The 20790-nt window shown below is 46.7% G+C and overlaps 1 protein-coding gene across 1 annotated transcript in view; it reads right to left on the bottom strand.

Annotated features, from left to right (window-relative positions):
* The window catches only part of ctsba (cathepsin Ba), a 59447-nt gene that overhangs the window by 14314 nt on the left and 24343 nt on the right, over window positions 1-20790 (bottom strand). The window contains exon 2 of the mRNA XM_068027573.1: window positions 13449-13567. Within this exon, the coding sequence (XP_067883674.1) occupies window positions 13449-13567 (119 nt within the window). The remainder of the gene's footprint in view (window positions 1-13448; window positions 13568-20790) is intronic.

Below are 20790 nucleotides of genomic sequence, written 5' to 3'. Positions count from 1 at the left end.
TGAGTTGAGGGTTTCTGCCTCCACCACCGATCTGGGCAGCGAATTCCAGATACCCACCACCCTCTGGGGTGAAAAAGCATTTCCTCATGTCCCTCACCCCCCCTCCCCCCCCCCACCCCTCCCCTAATCCTTCTACCAATCACTTTAAATCTGTGCCCCCTGGTAATTGACCTCTCTGCTAGGGGAAACAGGTCCTTCCTGTCTACTCTATCTAAGCCCCTCATAATTTTCTACACCTCAATTAAGTCACCACTCAGCCTCCTCTGTTCTAAGGTAAAGAACCCTAGCCGATCCAATCTTTCCTCAAAGATGTAATTTTAAAGCCCAGGCAACATTCTTGTGAATCTCCTCTGTACTCTTTCCAGAGCAATTATGTCCTTCCTGTAATATGGTGACCAGAACTGTACACAATACTCCAACTGTAGCCTAACCAACATTTTATACAGTTTCAGCATTACATACCTATTTTTGTATTCTATTCCTCAGTCAATAAAGGAAAACATTCCATATGCGGTGGTGTAGTTGTAATGTCACTGGACTAGTAATTCAGAGCCCAGGCTAATGCTCTGGGGACATGGGTTCGAATCCCACCATGGCAGATGGTGAAATTTGACTTCAATTCATAAATCTGGAATCAAAAAGCTAGTCTAATGGTGACCATGAAAGCATTGTCGATTGTTGTAAAAGCCCATCTGGTTCACTTTAGGGAAGGAAATCTGATGTCCTTACCTGGTCTGGCCTACATGTGACTCCAGACCCACAGCAATGTGGTTGACTCTTAAATGTCCTCTGAAATGGCCTCGCAAGCCACTCAGTTCAAGGGCAATTAGGGATGGGCAATAAATGCTGGCCTAGTCAGCAATGCCCACATCCCCCAAATGAATTTAAAAAACCTGTCCTGCCACCTTCAGGGACCTGTGGACATGCACTCGGGCGGCACAGTGGCGCAGTGGTTAGCACTGCAGCCTCACAGCTCCAGCGACCCGGGTTCAATTCTGGGCACTGCCTGTGTGGAGTTTGCAAGTTCTCCCTGTGTCTGCGTGGGTTTTCTCCGGGTGCTCCGGTTTCCTCCCACAAGCCAAAAGACTTGCAGGTTGGTAGGTAAATTGGCCATTGTAAATTGCCCCTAGTATAGGTAGGTGGTAGGGAAATATAGGGACAGGTGGGGATGTGGTAGGAATATGGGGTTAGTGTAGGATTAGTATAAATGGGTGGTTGATGGTCGGCACAGACTCGGTGGGCCGAAGGGCCTGTTTCAGTGCTGTATCTCTAAACTAAACTAAACTAACTCCAAGGTCTCTCGCTTCTTCTACCCCTCTCAATATACTCCCGTTTATTGTGTATTCCCTCGCTTTGTTTGCCCTCCCCAAATGCATTACCTCACACTTTTCCAGATTGAATTTCATTTGCCACTTCTCTGCCCACTCAACCAAACCATTGATGTCATTACAGCTATCCTCTTCGCTATCAAAAAAACTATTTGGTCAATTTTTGTGTCATCTGCAAATTTCCCAGTCATGCCTCCCACATTTAAGTCCAAATCATTAATATATACCACAAACAGCAAGGGACCCAACACTGAGCCCTGTGAAATGCCACTGTAAACCGCTTTCCATTCACAAAAACATCTGTTGACCATTGCCCTTTGTTTCCAGTCACTGAGCCAATTATGGATCCAAGCTGCCAAAATTCCCCTGAATCCCATGGGCATTACTTTTCTGACCAGTCTGCCATGTGGGACCTTGTCAAATGCCTTACTAAAATCCATGTAGACCACATCCACAGCACTACCCTGATCAATCTTCCTTGTTACTTCCTCAAAAAATTCAATTAAATTAGTGAGACACGGCCTTCCCTTAACAAATTTATGCTGACTATCCCTGATTAATCTGTGTCTTTCTAAGTGACAGCTTATCCTATCTCTCACAATTAATTCTAATAATTTGCCCACCACCAAGGTCAGACTGACCGGCCTATAATTATTTGGCCTATCCCTCACACCCTTTTTAAACAATTCTACAATGTTTTCAGACCTCCAATCCTCTGGTACCTAGCCTGTATCGAGTGAGGATTTGAAATGATCCTCAGTGCATGCGCTATTTCTTCCCTGGCTTCCTTTAACAGCCTGGGATACAATCCATCCGGCCCTGGTGATTTATCCACTTTCAAGGATGTCAGACCCTCTGGTACCTCCTCTCTCATTATGCTTATTGTATCTAATATTTCACACTCCTCCTCTTTAACTACAATGTCTGCATCATCCCTCTCCTTTGTGAAAACAGAGACAAAGTACTCATTAAGAACCCTGCCCACATCTTCTGCATCCACACACAAGTTCCCTTGTACATCTCTGATTGGCCCTACCCTTTCCCCAGTTATGCTCTTGCTCTCAATGTACTGATAAAACATCTTTGGGTTTTCCTTGATTTTACCTGCCAATAATTTTTCATGTCCTCTCTTTGCTTTCCTAATTTCCTTTTTTACTTCACCCATGCACTTTCTATACTCTTCAAGACTTTCTGAATTAAGTTTTCTGTGACTGTCATAAGCTTTCTTTTTCTGCTTTATCTTACCCTGTATGCTTCTAGATAACCAGAGGGCTCTAGTTTAGGCAGTACCACCCTTTATCTTTGTGGGGACATGCCTACACTGTGCCTATAGAATCTCGCTTTTGAATGCCTCCAATGATTTGCCACCAATTTTCCTTCAAGTAGATGTATCCAGTCCACTTTCGCCAGATCACCTCCAAGCTTCATAAAATCTGCCTTCCCCCAATTTAGAACTTTTTACTCCAGTCCTATCTTTGTCCTTTTCCATAATAATGCTAAATCTAACTGTATTATGGTCACTATCTCCAAAATAGTCACCCACTGCTACTTCATCCACTTGCCCAGCTTCATTTCCTAAGACTAAATCTAGAATTGTGTCCCCTCTTATTGGGCTAGTTACCTGCTGGCTAAAAAAGTTCTCTTGAATGCAGTTCAAGAATTTTGTCCCCTCTGTGCTCTTCACACTGTTTGTATCCCAGTTGATATTGGGGTAGTTGAAATCCCCAACTATTATTGCCCTATAGTTTTTGCACTCGGTTGTGGTTAATAAGACTGGTGAGGTACAGGCGCAGATTGCCATGTGGAAATATGTTGTGGATATAACAGAGACCTGGCTCAAAGAAGGGCAAGACTGGGTGTTAAATATTCCTGGATACAAGGTGTTCAGGAAAGATAGGAAAAGGAAAAAAAGGGGGAGGGGTGGTGGTATTGATTAAGGAGACCATTGCATTGCTGGAGAAAAAGGATGTCCCACAGGGGTCGAGGACAGAATCAATTTGGCTAGAGCTGAAGAACAAAAAGGTTGTGGTTACATTGCTCAGTGTTGGCTATAGGACACCAGCTAGTGGGAAGGACGTGGAGGAACAAATTTGCAAGGAAATTACAGAGAGGTGCAAAAATTATAGGGTAGTTATAATGGGGGGATTTTAATTATCCAAACATAGACTGGGATAGTAAAAGTGTAAAGGGCATTGAAGGGTAAGAGTTTCTGGAGTGTGTTCAGGAAAATTTTCTACAACAGTATGTTGTTACTCCAACGAGAAAGGAGGCACTGCTAGACCTGGTTCTTGGGAATGAGGTGGGCCCAGTGGATCAAGTATCAGTAGGAGAGCATTTAGGGAATAGTGATCACTGTATCATAAGGTTTAGGCTGACTATGGAAGAGAACAATGAGCAATCCAGGGTAAACATAATTAACTGGGGGAAGGCCAACTTTAATGGGGTAAGAATGGAGCTGGGGTGAATAAATTGGAGTCAAAAGCTGGCAGGAAAACCCGTAGATGGACAATGGGCCACCTTCAAAGAAGAGATAGTTGAGGCACAGTCAAGATATGTTCCCTCTAAGGGGAAAAGTAGGGCAAACAAATCCAAAGCTCCTGGATGACAAAAGAGGTAGAGATTAAAATAAAGAAGAAAAAGTGTGACAGATGCCAGGTAGAAAATACTATTGAGAACCAGGCTGAATATAGAAGGCCCAGAGGGGAAGTGAAAAAGCAAAGAAGAGAAGCAAAGAGAAAGCATGAAAAGAGACTGGCAGCTAGCATTAAAGGAAATCCCAAAGTTTTCTATAGGCGTATAAATAGTAAAAGGGTGGTAAAAGGAGGAGTGGGGTCGATTAGGGACCAGAAAGGGCAGAGGGCATAGCTGAGGTTTTAAGTGAATACTTTGCATCTGTCTTTACCAAGGAAGAAGATGCAACCCAGGCAATGTTGAAAGAGGAGGTAAGTCGGACACTAGAGGGGTTTAAAATTGATAAATAAGTATATAGGCTGTCTGTACTTTAAGTGGACAAAGCACCAGGGCCGGATGAGATGCATCCGGATACTGAAGGAAGTGAAGGTGGAAATCGCAGAAGCACTGGCCATAATTTTTCAGTCTTCCTTAGATTCTGGGGTGGTGCCAGAGGGCTGGAGATTTGGAAACGTTGCACCCTTGTTCAAAAAAGGGTGTAAAGATAAGCCCAGCAACTACAGGCCAGTCAGTTTAACTTCAGTGGTGGGAAAACCTCTAGCAAAAATAATTTGGGACAAAATCAACAGTCACATGGACAAATGCGAGTTCATTGAGGAAAGCCAGCATGGATTTCTTAAGGGAAAATCATGTTTAACTAACTTGCTGGAGTTTTATGAGGAGGTAACAGAGAGGGTTGATGAGGCCAATGCTGTTGATGTGTTCGTGGACTTTCAAAAGGCATTTGATACTGTGCCACATAACAGACCTGTGAGCAAACTTGTAGCTCATGGAATGAAAGGGACAGTAGCAACATGGATATGAAATTGGCTGCATGACAGGAAACAAAGAGTAGAGGTTATTGGATGTTTTTCGGGCTGGAGGAAGGTTTGTAGTGGAGTTCCCCAGGGATCGGTGTTGGGTCCCTTGCTTTTCCAGATATATATTAATGACTTAGACCTTGGTTATGCAGGGCACAATTTCAAAGTTTGCAGATGATACGAAACTTGGAAGCATTGTGAACGGTGAGGAGGATTGTGTAGAACTCCAGAAGGACATCGACAAGTTGGTGGAATGGGCAGACAGGTGGCAGATGAAGTTCAATGCGGAGAAATGTGAAGTGATTCATTTTGATAGAAAGAACATGGAGAGACAATATAGAATGAAGGGTAGAATGCTAAAGGGGGTGCAGGAGCAGAGGGACCTGGGTGTATACGTGCATAATTTATTGAAGGTGGCAGGACAGGTTGAGAGAGTGGTTAATAAAGCATACAGTATCCTGGGCTTTATTAATAGGAGCATAGCGTACAAGGGCAAGGAAGTTATGTTGAACTTGTATAAGACAAAAGCAAAATACTGCGGATGCTGGAAATCTGAAATAAAAACAAGAAATGCTGGAATCACTCAGCAGGTCTGGCAGCATCTGTGGAAAGAGAAGCAGAGTTAACGTTTCGGGTCAGTGACCCTTCTTCGGAACTCATAAGACACTAGTTCGGCCTCAGCTGGAGTACTGTGTCCAATTCTGGGCGCCGCACTTGAACAAAGACATGAGTGCATTGGGGATAGTCTTCTTTGGCCTCCTTGTCTCGAGAGACAATGGGTAAGAGCCTGGAGGTGGTCAGTGGTTTGTGAAGCAGCGCCTGGAGTGGCTATAAAGGCCAATTCTAGAGTGACAGACTCTTCCACAGGTGCTGCAGATAAAACTGGTTGTCAGGGCTGTTGCACAGTTTGCTCTCCCCTTGCGCTTCTGTCTTTTTTCCTGCCAACTGCTAAGCCCTGCCTTTCTGGCTACACGCCAGCTCTGGCGATCACTGGCTACTGACTCCCAATGTCACAGGACTTCATGTCGCGTTTGCAGACGTCTTTAAAGTGGAGACATGGACAGCCGGTGGGTCTGATACCAGTGGCGAGCTCGCTGTACAATGTGTCTTTGGGGATCCTGCCATCTTCCATGCGGCTCACATGGTCAAGCCATCTCGAGTGCCGCTGGCTCAGTAGGGTGTATATGCTGGGGATGTTGGCTGCCTCGAGGACTTCTGTGTTGGAGATACGGTCCTGCCACCTGATGCCAAGGATTTTCCGGAGGCAGCGAAGTTGGAATGAATTGAGACGTCGCTCTTGGCTGACGTACGTTGTCCAGGCCTCGCTGCCGTAGAGCAAGGTACTGAGGACACAGGCTTGATACACTTGGACTTTTGTGTTCCGTGTCAGTGCGTCATTTTCCCACACTCTCTTGGCCAGTCTGGACATAGCAGTGGAAGCCTTTCCCATGTTCTTGTTGATTTCTGCATCGAGGGACAGGTTACTGGTGATGGTTGAGCCGAGGTAGGTGAACTCTTGAACCACTTCCAGAGCGTGGTCGCCGATATTGTTGGATGGAGCATTTCTGACGTCCTGTCCCATGATGTTCGTTTTCTTGAGGTTAATGGTTCGGCCAAATTCGTTGCAGGCAGCCGCAATCCTGTCGATGAGTCTCTGCAGACACTCTTCAGTGTGAGATGTTAATGCAGCATTGTCAGCAAAGAAGAGTTCCCTGATGAGGACTTTCCATACTTTGGTCTTCGCTCTTAAACGGGCAAGGTTGAACAACTTGCCACCTGATCTTGTGTGGAGGAAAATTCCTTCTTCTGAAGACTTGAACGCATGTGAGAGCAGCAGGGAGAAGAAGATCCCAAACAGTGTAGGTGCAAGAACACAGACCTGTTTCACACCACTCAGGATAGGAAAGGAGTCTGATGAGGTGCCGCTATGCTGAATTGTGCCTTTCATATTGTCATGGAATGAGGTGAGGATACTTAGTAGCTTTGGTGGACATCCGATCTTTTCCAGTAGTCTGAAGAGACCACATCTGCTGACACCGTCAAAGGCTTTGGTGAGATCAATCAAAGTAACGTAGAGGGGCATCTGTTGTTCGTGGCATTTCTCCTTTAGCTGGCGAAGGGAGAACAGCATGTCAATGGTGGATCGCTCTGCTTGAAAGCCACACTGTGCCTCAGGGTAGACACACTCGGCCAGCTTCTGGAGTTTGTTTAAAACAACTCGATGGAAAACTTTCCCCACTATACTGAGCAGGGAGATTCCACGGTAGTTGTTGCAGTCACCGCGGTCACCCTTGTTCTTACAGATGGTGGTGATGATCTTGGCATCATGCATGTCCTATGGTACTGCTCCCTCATCCCAGCACAGGCAAAGCAGTTCATGCAGTGCTGAAAGTATAGCGGGCTTGGCACTCTTGATTATTTAGGGGTAATGCCGTCCTTCCCAGGGGCTTTTCCGCTGGCTAGAGAATAAATGGCATCACTGAGTTCCGACTTTGTTGGCTGTACGTCCAGCTCATCCATGACTGGCAGAGACTGGGCTGCATTGAGGGCAGTCTCAGTGACAACATTTTCCCTGGAGTACAGTTCTAGGTAGTGCTCCACCCAGCGGTCCATTTGCTTGCATTGGTCAGTGATTGTGTCCCCTGATTTGCATTTGAGGGGGGGGGGGCGATCTTCTTGATGGTTGGTCCAAAAGCTCTCTTTTTGCCATCATACATTCCTCTGATGTTTCCGGTGTCGGAGGCCAGCTGAATATGACTGAATAGGTGTTGTCAGTAGTCATTTGCACAGCGCCTGGCTGTTCTTTGAGCAGCACTTCTGGCTGCTTTAAGTGCTACGGATGTTAATTCGCTGGGGGCTTTCTTGTAGTTCAACAATGCAATGCGCTTAGCGGCTATGACAGGTTCCAGCTCTTCAAAGTGAGATTGGAACCAGTCTGCATTCTGCTTCTCACGTTTGCCAAAGGTGATCATTGCTGAGTTATAGATGGCACCTCTGATCTGGGCCCACTTGGTCTCTGCATTCCCTGTAGGAGTGTTTTGAAGGACTTTTTCAAGTGAATTTAGAAACTTATGTAACAGCTGTGGATAAGAAATTCTGCTAGTGTTGATGGGCAGGCGGCCTTTCTGCTTGGAGTGATGCAGCTTCTTTGGTTTGAGGTTAACCTTGCTGCACACCAGGGAGTGGTCAGTGTCACAGTCCGCACTGTGGAAGCTGCGTGATTTGAACGCTGTTTAAAGAGGCTCGCCTTGTGATGATGAGGTCCAGCTGGTGCCAACGACGCGATCTTGGGTGCCTCCAAGAAACCTGGTGACAGGGTTTAGTGTGAAAGAACGAGTTGGTGATGCAGAGGTTGTGATAGGTACACAACTCAAGCAGTCTGTGTCCATTCTCATTCATCCTTCCAACGCCATAGCGCCCAAGGCAGGAGGGCCTTGAGTCATGGTCGGCCCCAACCCTGGCATTAAAGTCCCCCAGCAGGAACAGGTGTTCGGAATTGGGGATGCTACTAATGATATTATGGAGTTCCTCATAGAACTGGTCTTTAGCTTCAGGTGAGGAGCAGAGTGTTGGAGGATAGATGCTGAGTAGGTGTACTAGACCAGAGGCGGTGAACAGTCGGATGTGTTCCGAGCCATTTGAAGATGGCTCTATCATGCTGAGCAAAGAGTTTCTGATGGCGAAGCCCACTCCATGCTGTCTTGGTTCTTCAGGATCCCTACCCTGCCAGAAGAAGGTGTAGTCTTGCTCTCTCAGAGATCCGCTCGCAGGGAGGCGTGTCTCCTGAAGTGCTGCAATGTCCACATTGAGTCTACTGAACTCATTGTTAATGATGGTGGTCTTATGAGAATCAATGATTTGTGTAAGGTCTTCCGACAGGCCAGGACACATAGTTCTGACGTTCCAGCTTGCAAAATGAAGGGCTGGTACCTTCTTTCCTTTTTTGGTCGTGCTGTGTGGTGCGGTGTTACAGTCCACTTGTCGGGCAATGACCCTGAGCTCCAAGCACCCATTGAAGCAGGTGGACTGTGGCGGGACAGAACCTTACTGATCGGGGGCTGCCCGGTTTGAGGTGGGCAGTAGCTGTCCAGTGAGATGCGATGACCTTTCCCACCGACCATGGCAACCCGTGGCGCCCAATGTCTATGCCAATTGAGCTGGACTTATAACCCGTAACTGCTGCCTTCCGTGTTGTTTTGGTCGCTGTGAGGCGACTATGGAGTGACCTCTCCATGGCACATGCCTGGGTAGATGTACGGAGGTTGTGAGTTGCCCAAGCGTCAAAACCCCCCTCTCGGCCTTTCTGGTGGGGTCCAAAGGAGTGCAGAGCACAATGTTTGGCACCGGTATGGCTGCAGGAACTGCCGGAAATATGCCACATTACCGCCTTCGGGTTTCCACTCCGGATTTTCTGTTAGGGTTTATTCCCTTAGCCTTGGTCTCTCCCGAGACGCCCACAAGGCAGTGGGGTTGTTAGGGCCCCTGCTCTGGGATAGGTGGATGCTGGCGAGGGGGAGGAGGAGGGGTGCGGTGGGAAGGGATGGAAGGAAGGGGGTGTGAGGGGAAGCTGGGAAGGGGCTGTGGGGGGGGTTATGGGAGGGGTTGCGAGGGGAAGTTGGTGCGAGGGGGGAGCTGGGAAGGGGGTGTGGGGGGGTGCGAGGGGGGTGCGAGGGGGGAGCTGGGAAGAGGGAGCGGGGGTGGAGGAAGAGGGTGCAGGTAATAAAACATTTCATCACCTCCCACCATTGTCCTCTAGTGATCTGAATGCTGGTGGGGTACCTTCATTAATTGGTTCGTAGTAATGCACTTAAGAAAGGACCTCATCAGGTAAATCAGGCTCTCGGTGAACCTGTTCGCTTCCACCTGCATCGTCTTCGTCAACAAGTGGATCGCGACCCTGGCGAGCAGGCCGGCCCACAGACTGCACTGCCTCTTCGATATCAGCGTCCGAGGAGTAATCACTCTCTAACACATGCAGCACCTTCACTACACTCCTCCTGGAGTTTTCCCGGCTCCCAGCAAATAAATGTAAGTACTGCAGTAAAAAGGCTTGAAACTCACGGAAAAAGGTGTACTCGGTGTAGCTGCTCCACATCTTGTCGTCCCTGTACTGGTGGATGAAGGTGGCCGTTCCGGTGGAGTTACAAGCCACCATGTGGAAGCCAGCCTCGGACGCCAATTGGAGAGAGTACAGAAAAGATGAACAAGAATGGTTCCAGGGATGAGGAATTTCAGTTATGAAGATAGATTGGAGAAGTTGGGACAGTTTTCCTTGGAGAAGAGAAGGTTGAGAGGTGATTTGATAGAGGTATTCAAAATCCTGAGGGGTCTGGACAGAGTAGATAGAGAAAAACTGTTCCCACTCCTGAAAGGATCAAGAACGAGAGGGCACAGATTTAAAGTATTTGGTAAGAGAAGCAAAAGTGATATGAGGAAAAGCTTTTCCACACAGCAAGTGGTTAAGGTCTGGAATGCACTGCCTGAGAACATGGTGGAGGCAGGTTCAATTGAATCATTCAAAAGGGAATCAGACAGTTATATGAAAAGGAAGAACGTGCAGGGGTTTGGGGAGAAGGCAAAGGAATGGAACTGAGAGAGTTGGGCCGAATGGCCTCCTTCTGCACTGTAACCATTGTGTGAGAGGCAAGAAGTGTGGAACAAGAAAAGATGCTCAAAGGAGGAGAAGGTGCTGAAGGAGTTGGAAATGATGAGAGTGAATGACGTAAAACATCTCTCAATGTCCAGCGAGACCCTGGGTCACAAAGGCAATCACTGACACATCGCGCATGCCCTGCACCAGAGGCCTGCTACCCGACCCAAACCTGACGGGACCCGACGACATGTGTTGGGTTTGGGTCAGGTTGGGCCCATCTTCAGGGTACAGCTTTTGGGCTCGGGTCGGGTCGGGTCAGGCTGGACACACACGGTAAGTGCTCTGCTGGTAAGTATTGAAATTAAAAAAACTTACCTGAGCTGGGAGTCCGGGACGAAACTGAGTCTGCGCAGTGAGCGAGTGACGTCACTGTGACATCATCACGCATGCACTGCAGCTTCTTGCAGGTTTGGTGTCAGGAAGGTGAGTAAACGGTTGGTCAGGTCGGGTCGGGCCCGGGGATAAATCGGAGGGACGGGCCGGGTCGGGCTCAGGTCTGCTGTGGTTCGGTCAGGTTCGGGTCTGGTTGTTTTTTTCCTGACCTGAGCAGGCCTCTACCCTGCACTGCCCAGGGGCAAACCAGCATCCCCTCCCCAGGCAGTGTAGAGGGAGCTTTACTTTGTATCTAACCCGTGCTGTACCTGCCCCAGTAGTGTTTGATGAAGCAGTGTGGAGAGAGCTTTCCTCTGTATCTAACCCGTTCTGGGAATGTTTGATGGGACAGTGTAGAGGGAACTTTACTCTGTAAACAGAGGACTATAGAAAGTGGAGGAGTGAAATCAAAAAGGAAGTTAGGAAAGCAAAGAGAGGGCATGAAAGAATATTGACAAGCAAAATCAAGGTGAACCCAAAGATGTTTTATCAATATATTAAGAGTAAGAGGATAACTAAGGAGAGAGTAGGGACCATAAAAAACCAAAAAGGTAACCTCTGTGTAGGAGCGGAAGATATTGGTATGGTTCTTAATGAATACTCAGCGTCTGTCTTCACAAAAGAGGGGTTAATGCAGATATTGTAGTTAAGAGGAAGAGTGTGAAGTACTGGATGTGATTAAACATAGGGAGAGAGATATTAATGGGATTAGCATCCTTGAAAGTTGATACATCACCAGGACCAGTTGAAGTGTATCCTAGGTTGTTAAAAGAAGCAAGAGAGGAAATAGCAGAGGGTCTGACCATCATTTTCCAGTCCTCACTGGATACAGGTGTGGTGCCGGAGGATTGGAGAATTGCTAACGTTGTAACTTTGTTTAAAAAGGGAGCGAAGGATAGACTGAAAAATTACAGGCCAGTCAGTCGAACCTCAGTAGTGGCAAATTATTGGAATCTATTCTGAGAAACAGGATAAACTGTCACTTAGAAAGGCACAGGTTAATCAAGAGTAGTCAGCATGGATTTGTTAAGGGAAGATCTTGTTTCACCAACTTGATCGAATGTTTTGAGGAAGTAACAAGGAAGATAGATGAGGGTAGTGCAGTTGATGTGGCCTACATGGATTTTAGCATAGCTTTTGACAAGGTCTCACATGGCAGACTGGTTAAAAAAATAAAATCCCATGGGATACAGGGAATGTAGCAAGGTGGATACAAAATTGGCTCAGTGGCAGGAAACAAAGGGTAATTGATGACCGGTGTTTTAGCGACTGGAGGGCTGTTTCCAGTGACGTTCCGCAGGGCTCAGTGCTGGGTCCCCTGCTTTTTGTGATGTATGTAAACGATTTGGACATAAATGTAGGGGGCATGATCAAGAAGTTTATAGATAACACAAAGATTGGCCATGTGGTAGATAGGGAGGAGGATAGCTGTAGGCTGCAGGAAGATATTGATGGTCTGGTCAAATGGACAGAAAAATGACAAATGGAATTCAACCCAGAGAAATGTGAGGTGATGCATTTGGGGAGGTCAAACAAGGCAAAGGAATACACAATTAATGGGAAAATACTGAGACGTGAGGGACCTTGGAGTGAATGTCCACAGATCCCTGAAGGTAGCAGGACAGGTCAATAAGGTGGTTAAGAAGGCATAAAGGAACGGATTCATTATCAGTCAAGGTATAGAATACAGGAGCAGGGAGGTAATGCTGGAACTGTATAACTCATAGGTGAGGCCACAACTTGAGTACTGTGTGCAGTTCTGGTCACCTCATTACAGAAAGGATGTAATTGCACTAGAGAGGGTACAGAGGAGATTTACGAGAATGTTGCCAGAACTGGAAAAATGCAGTTATGAGGAAAGATTGGATAGGCTGGGATTGTTCTCCTTGGAACAGAGAAGGCTGAGGGGAGATCTGATTGAAACATGCAAAATTTTGAGGGGGCCTGGATAGAGTGGAGGTGAAGGGTCTATTCACCTTAGCAGAGAGGTCAGTGATGAGGGGGCATAGATTTAAAGTGATTGGTAGAAAAATTAGAGGGGAGATGAGGAAAAACCTTTTCACCCAGAGGGTGGCGATGGTCTGGAACTCACTGCCTGAAAGGGTAGTTGAGGCAGAGACCCTCACCTCATTCAAAAGAGTCTGGATATGCACCTCAAGTGCCGTTAGCTGCAGGGCTATGGACCAAATACTGGAAGGTGGGATTCGAATAGGTGGATTGTTTTTTGGCTGGCACAGACACGATGGGCCAAGTAGCCTCTTTCTGTGCCTTAAACATTCTATGATTTTGTGATTCTGTTCCATGTATCTAAGCCCGTGCTGTACCTGCTCTGGGAGTATTTGATGGGACAGTGTAGAGGGAGTTTTACTTTGTATCTAACTCATGCTGTACCTGATGTTTTAATAAACTGCAGCCAATCTAGAAGTTCCCAATCACCAGACTATTATTATGAATATGTAACAGCACAGACACCGTCATAGCTCGAAAGATCTTTATTCCTAAAATGGCCGCCATGCCCTGTATTCTTTGTAGTTGCTGTCAATCTGCCCTCCTGCTTCCTTCCTCTCACAACCACTGTCACTCTCACTGTGCAGAAACACTTACCCATTCCCACATTCCATTTTACAGCAGCTCAGCAGGTCCTCAGCTGAGATCTCCACATTGACTTTCCCTTTGGAATGGATACAGGTCCTGTCTGACATCGCTTCCACTGCACCGAAGGCCTGGGGAAAGGAGCCAGCATCTAGTCAGCAACTGAACCCAACGATGACAAATCTCATCAAAAACAGGACCAGGAGTAGGTCATTCAGCTCTTCAAGTCTGTCTCACCCTTCAATGAGATTGTGGCTGAATCTGTATCCGTGCTCCATCCACCTGCCTTGGCTACATATCTCTTAATAATGGATGAGCAGATATTTCCTCAAATTAAATATTGGGAAGACCGAAGCCATTGTCTTTGGTCGCTGTTGCAAACTCTGCACCCTAGCCCGACTCCATCGCTGTTCCCGACAACAGTCTGAGGCTGAGTCAGGTTGTTCGCAATCTTGGTGTCATATTTGACCCTGAGATGACAGATCCATGTCATCTTTAAGATCACCTATTTCCACCTCCATAACATCACCCCTTCCTCAGTCATCTGCTGAAACCCTCATCCATGCCTTCATTACCTCGGTGACTAACTAATCCAAGCACTCCTCGGTGGCTGGCTTCCCACATTCTACCCTCTAAACTTGAGTCAGCCAAAGCTTTCCTGCTCATGTCCTCACTCATACCAAATCCCATTCACCTATCACGTCTGTGCTCGCTGACCTACATTGGCTCCGGGTTAAGCAACGCTTTAATTTTCAAGTTATCTTCCTTGTTTCTAAATCCCTTCATGACCTCACCCCTCCCTATCTCTGTAATCTCCTCCAGCCCACAACCCTCCGAGATCTCTGCGCTCCTCCAATTCTGGTCCCCGATTTCCGTCGCTCTGCCATTGGTGGTCTTGCCTTCAGCAACCTGGGCCCTAAGCTCTGGAATTCCCTTCCTCAACCTCTCTGCCTCGATACCTCTCTTTCCTCCTTGAAGACACTCATCAAAACCTACCACTTGGCCCAGATGTTTGGTTATCTACCCTAATATCTCCTTCTGCGGCATGGTGTCATATTTTGTTTTATAATACCCCTGTGAAGTGCCTTAGGACATTTTATTACATTAAAGACACTATATAAATACAAGTTTTTGTTGTTTTCTGTCGATATACTCTTGCATAATAAAAAAAACCACTGAAAGATTTAAAATTATTGATTGAGCTAGCATCTATTACTTTTTGTGTGCGAGAGTTCACTTCTACTACCTGTTGTGTTAAGAAGTGTTTCCTACCTTGGCACCACAGCTGGCTCAGTTGCACAGGGGGGCACAAAGAAGACTGGAAGAGCAATAGTGGTAAGGGCAAGAGGATAACCAGGGAAAGAGTTGGGCACATTAGGGATCAATCTGTGTGTGGAGCCGGAGGACGTAGGTGAGGTTTTATATGATTACTTTTCATCTGTGTTCACTATGGAGAAGGTCGATGTAGGTGTGGAGATCAGGAAGGGGGATTGTGATAAAAGCAAAATACTGCAGATGTTGGAAATCTGAAATAAAATCAAGAAATGCTGGAAATACTCAGCAAGTCTGGCAGCATCTGTGGAGAGAGAAGCAGAGTTAACATTTCAGGTCAGTGACCCTTCATCAGAACCTGTTCTGATGAAGGGTCACTGACCTGAAACATTAACTCTGCTTCTCTCTCCACAGATGCTGCCAGACTAGGGGGATTGTGATATACTTGAACAAATTAGCATTGAAAGGGAGGAAGTATTAGCTGTTTTAGTGGGCTTAAAAGTGGATAAATCCCCAGGCCCAGATGAGATGTATCCCAGGCTGCTATGTGAGGCAAGGGAGGAGATTGCAGGGGCTCTGACAGAAATTTTTACATCCTCTCTGGCCACAGGACTGGAGGACAGCGAATGTGGTACCATTATTCAAGAAGGGTAGTCAGGTAATTACAGGCCAGTGAGTCTAACATCAGTGGTAGGGAAACTATTGGAAACATTTCTGAGGGACAGGATTAATCTCCACTTGGAGAGGCAGGATTAATCAGGGATAGTCAGCATGGGTTTGTCAGGGGAGATCCTAGAGTCACAGTCATAGAGAGGTACAGCACTGAAACAGACCCTTCGGCCCACCAAGTCTGTGCCAACCAACAACCACCTATTTATACTAATCCTACATTAATCCCATATTCCCTTCCACATCCCCACCATTCTCCTACTACCTACCTACACCAGGGGCAATTTACAATGGCCAATTTACCTATCACCCTGCAAGTCTTTGGCTGTGGGAGGAAACCGGAGCACCCGGCGGACACCCACACGGTCATAGGGAGAACTTGCAAACTCCGCACAAGCGGTACCCAGAACCGAACCCGGGTCGCTGGAGCTGTGAGGCTGCGATGCTAACCACTGCGCCACTGTGCTGCCCATGTCCAACAAATTTGATTGAATTTTTCGACGTGGTGACTAGGTGTGTAGATGAGGGTAAAAGCAGTTGATGTGGTCTACATGGACTTCAGTAAGGCTTTTTATAAGGTCCCGCATGGGAGATTGTTCAAGAAGGTAAGAGCCCAAGGCATCCAGGGCTATTTGGCAAATAGGATCCAAAATTGTCTTAGTGGCAGGAGGCAGAGGGTGATGGTCGAGGGTTGTTTTTGCGATTGGAAGCCTGTGACCAGTGGTGTACCACAGGGATCGGTGCTGGGACCCTTGCTGTTTGTAGTGTACATTAATGATTTAGACATGAATATAGGAGGTATGATCAGTAAGTTCACAGATGACACGAAAATTGGGGGTGTCGTAAATAGTGAGGAGGAATGCCTTATATTACAGGACGATATAGATGGGCTGGTAAGATGGGCAGAGCAGTGGCAAATGGAATTTAATCCTGAGAAGTGTGAGGTGATGCATTTTTGGAGGACTAACAAGGCAAGGGAATACACAATGGATGGTAGGATCCTAGCAAGTACAGAGGGTCAGAGAGACCTTGGTGTACTTGTCCATAGATCACTAAAGGCAGCAGCACAAGTAGATAAGGTGGTTAGGAAGGCATATGGGATACTTGCCTTTATTAGTCGAGGTACAGAATATAAGAGCAGGGAGGTTATGATGGAGCTGTATAAAAATCTAGTTAGGACACAGATGGAGAACTGTGTACAGTTCTGGTCGCCACACTATAGGAAGGATGTGATTGCACTGGAGAGGGTGCAGAGGAGATTCACCAGGATGTTGCCTGGGCTGGAGCATTTCAGCTATTGAGAGAGACTGTAAAGGCTAGGATTGTTTTCCTTAGAGCAGAGAAGGCTTAGGGGGGGCATGATTGAGGTATACAAAATTATGAGGGGCATAGACAGGGTAGATAGGAAGAAACTTTTTCCCTTAGCGGAGGGGTCAATAACCAGGGGACATAGATTTAAGGTAAGGGGCAGGAGGTTTAGAGGGGATTTGGGGAAACATTTCTTCACCCAGATGGTGGTTGGAATCTGGAACACACTGCCTGAAGGGGTGGTAGAAGCAGGAACCCTCACAACATTTAAGAAGTATTTAGATGGGCACTTGAAATGCCATTCCAAGTGCTGGAAAATGGGATTAGAATAGATAGGTGCTTGATGGCCAGCACAGACATGATGGGCCAAAGGGCCTGTTTCAGTGCAATATAACTCTATAACTCAGAAACCTTTTACACAGCGGGTAGTAATGACCTGGAACTTGCCCACAAGGCGGCGCAGTGGTTAGCACCGCAGCCTCACAGCTCCAGCGACCCGGGTTCGATTCTGGGTACTGCCTGTGCGGAGTTTGCAAGTTCTCCCTGTGACCGCGTGGGTTTTCGCCGGGTGCTCAGGTTTCCTCCCACAGCCAAAGACTTGCAGGTTGATAGGTAAATTGGCCATTATAAATTGCCCCTAGTATAGGTAGGTGGTAGAGGAATTGATAGAAGGTGGGGATGTGAGAGGGTAATGGGATTAATGTAGGATTAGTATAAATGGGTGGTTGATGGTCGACACAGACTTGGTGGGCCGAAGGGCCTGTTTCAGTGCTGTATCTCTAAATAAAATAAATAAAGGGTGGTGGAAATAGAGACAATCAATGACTTCAAGGAGGAAGTTGGATAACCACTTAAAGGATACGGGGATCGAGCAGGTGAGTGGATCTGACTGGATAACTCTGAGGAGAGTCGGCACGGACTCGATGGGCTATAAATGAGTCTCCTGAAAGGCCTGATTCTGATTTTAATATTATATCCCTTTGTCTTAGACTCACCCAGCAGTGGAAATTGTTTCTTTCTATCTACCCTATCAATTCCTTTCAAAATCCTAAACAGCTCAATAAAATCACCCCTTAAAGTTCTATATTAAAGAACAAAGAACAAAGAAAATTACAGCACAGGAACAGGCCCTTCGGCCCTCCAAGCCTACGCCGATCCAGATCCTCTATCTAAACATGTCGCCTATTTTCTAAGGGTCTGTATCTCTTTGCTTCCTGCCCATTCATGTATCTGTCTAGATACATCTTAAAAGACGCTATCGTGCCCGCGTCTACCACCTCCGCTGGCAATGCGTTCCAGGCACCCACCACCCTCTGCGTAAGGAACTTTCCACGCATATCCCCCCTAAACTTTTCCCCTTTCACTTTGAACTCGTGTCCCCTTGTAATTGAATCCCCCACTCTGGGAAAAAGCTTCTTGCTATCCACCCTGTCTATACCTCTCATTGCTGGCAATGCAAGCCTAGCTAATGAAATCTCTCAATTTCCTTGGAGCCCTGGTAACATTCTAGTGAATCTGTGCTGCACTCCCTCCAAGGTCAATATATCTATTCGAAGGTGCAGTGCACAGAACATTTTTAAAATTTATTCTTGGGATGTGAGCATCGCTGGCAGGGCCAACATTTATTGCCCCTAATTGCCCTCGAGAAGGTGGCGGTGAGCTGCTTTCTTGAACCGCTGCAGTTCATGTGGCATAGGTACATGCACAAGTGCTGTCAGGAAGAGAGTTCCAGGATTTTGACCCAGCAACAGTGAAGGAATGGCGATATAGTTCCAAGTCAGGATGGTGTGTGGCTTGGAGGGGAACTTGCAGGTGGTGGTGTTCCCATGCATCTGCTGCCCTTGTCCTTCTAGGTGGTAGAGGTTGTGGGTTTTGAAGGTGCTGCCAAAGGAACCTTGGTGAGTTGCTGCAGTGCATCTTGTAGATGGTACACACAGCTGCCACTGTGCGTCGGTGGTGGAGGAAGTGAATGTTGAAGATGGCGGATGGGATGCTGATCAAGCGGGCTGCTTTGTCCTGGATGATCTCGAGCTTCTTGAGTGTTGTTGGAGCTGCACCCATCCAGGCAAGTGGAGAGCATTCCATCACACTCCTAACCTGTGTCTTGTGGATGGTGGACACACTTTGGGGAGTCAGGAGGTGAGTTACTCGCCACAGAATTCACAGCCTCTGACCTGCTCTTAGAATCATAGAAAGTTTACAGCACAGAAAGAGGCCACTTGGCCCATTGTGTCTGTGCCAGCCGGAAAACAATCCACCAAGTCTGATCCCACCTTCCAGCATTTGGTCCGTAGCCTTGCAGATTATGGCACTTGAGGTGCATATCCAGACTCTTTTTGAATGAGTTGAGGGTTTTGTGAGTTCCAGACCCCCACCACCCTCTGGGTGAAAAAGTGTTTCCTCATCTCCCCTCTAATCTTTCTACCAATCACTTTAAATCTCTGCCCCCTCATCACTGACCTCTCTGCTAAGATGAATAAACCCTTCACCTCCACTCTATCCAGGCCCCTCAACATTTTGTACATTTCAATCAGATCTCCCCTCAGCCTTCTCTGTTCCAAGGAGAACAACCCCAGCCTAGCCAATCTTTCCTCATTGCTGCATTTTTTCAATCCTGGCAACATCCTCGTAAATCTTCTCTGTACCCTCTCTAGTGCAATTTCATCCTTTTGTAATGAGGTGACCAGAACTACACACAGTACTCAAGTTGTGGCCTAACCAATGAGTTATACAGTTCCAGCATAACTTCCCTGATCTTGTATTCTGTACCTTGACTAATAAAGGAAAGGATTCCATATGCCTTCTTAACCACCTTATCAACCTGTCCTGCTATCTTCAGGGATCTGTGGACATTCACTCCAAGGTCCCATACTTTCTCTACACTTCTCAGTATTTTCCCATTAATTGTGCATTCCTTTGCCTTGTTTGACCTCCCCAAATGCATCACCTCACACTTCTCCGGGTTGTATTCCATTTGCCACTTTTCTGCCCATCTGACCAGACCATCAATATCTTCCTGCAGCCTACAGCTATCCTCCTCGCCATCTACCACACGGCCAATCTTTGTGTCGTCCGCAAATGTCTTGATTTTGCCCCCTACATTTACGTCCAAATCGTTTATATATACCAGGGGACCCAGTACTGAGCCATGCGGAACGCCACTGGAAACAGCCCTCCAGCCGCAAAAACACCTGTCAACAATTACCCTTTGTTTTCTGCCACTGAGCCAGTTTTGTATCCACTTTGCTGCATTCCCTGGATCCCATGAGATTTTATTTTTTTAATCAGACTGCCATGTGGGACCTTGTCAAAAGCCTTGCGAAAATCCATGTAGACCACATCAACTGCACTAATCTATCTTCCTTGTTACTTCAAAAAATGTGATCAAGTTGGTCAGACAAGATCTTCCCTAACAAATCCATGCTGATTAACTTGTGCCTTTCTAAGTGACAGTTTATCCTGTCTCTCAGAATAGATTCCAATAATTTGCTCACCGAGGATAGACTGACTGGCCTGTAATTATTCAGTCTATCCCTCACTCCCTTTTTAAACAGAGGTACAATGTTAGCAGTTCTCCAATTCTCCAGCACCACACCTGTATCCAGTGAGGACTAGAAAATGATGGTCAGATCTTCCGCTATTTCCTCTCTTGCTTCTTTTAGAATTAGAATTAGAATTAGAACATTACAGCGTAGTACAGGCCCTTCGGCCCTCGATGTTGCACCGACCTGTGAAACCATCTTACCTACACTATTCCATTTTCATCCATATGTCTATCCAATGACCACTTAAATGCCCTTAAAGTTGGCGAGTCTACTACTGTTGCAGGCTGGGCATTCCACGCCCCTACTACTCTCTGAGTAAAGAAACTACCTCTCACATCTGTCCTATATCTATCACCCCTCAACTTAAAGCTATGTCCCCTCGTGTTTGCCATCACCATCCGAGGAAAAAGACTCTCACTATCCACCCTATCTAACCCTCTGATTATCTTATATGTCTCTATTAAGTCACCTCTCCTCCTCCTTCTCTCCAACGAAAACAACCTCAAGTCCTTCAGCCTTTCCTCGTAAGACCTTCCCTCCAGACCAGGCAACATCCTCGT

This window comes from Heterodontus francisci, unplaced genomic scaffold (genome assembly GCF_036365525.1).
Source record: "Heterodontus francisci isolate sHetFra1 unplaced genomic scaffold, sHetFra1.hap1 HAP1_SCAFFOLD_593, whole genome shotgun sequence".
Lineage (NCBI taxonomy): Eukaryota > Metazoa > Chordata > Chondrichthyes > Heterodontiformes > Heterodontidae > Heterodontus > Heterodontus francisci.
Note: the sequence above shows the minus strand (reverse complement) of the source record. Positions and strands in the feature narration are given on the sequence as shown.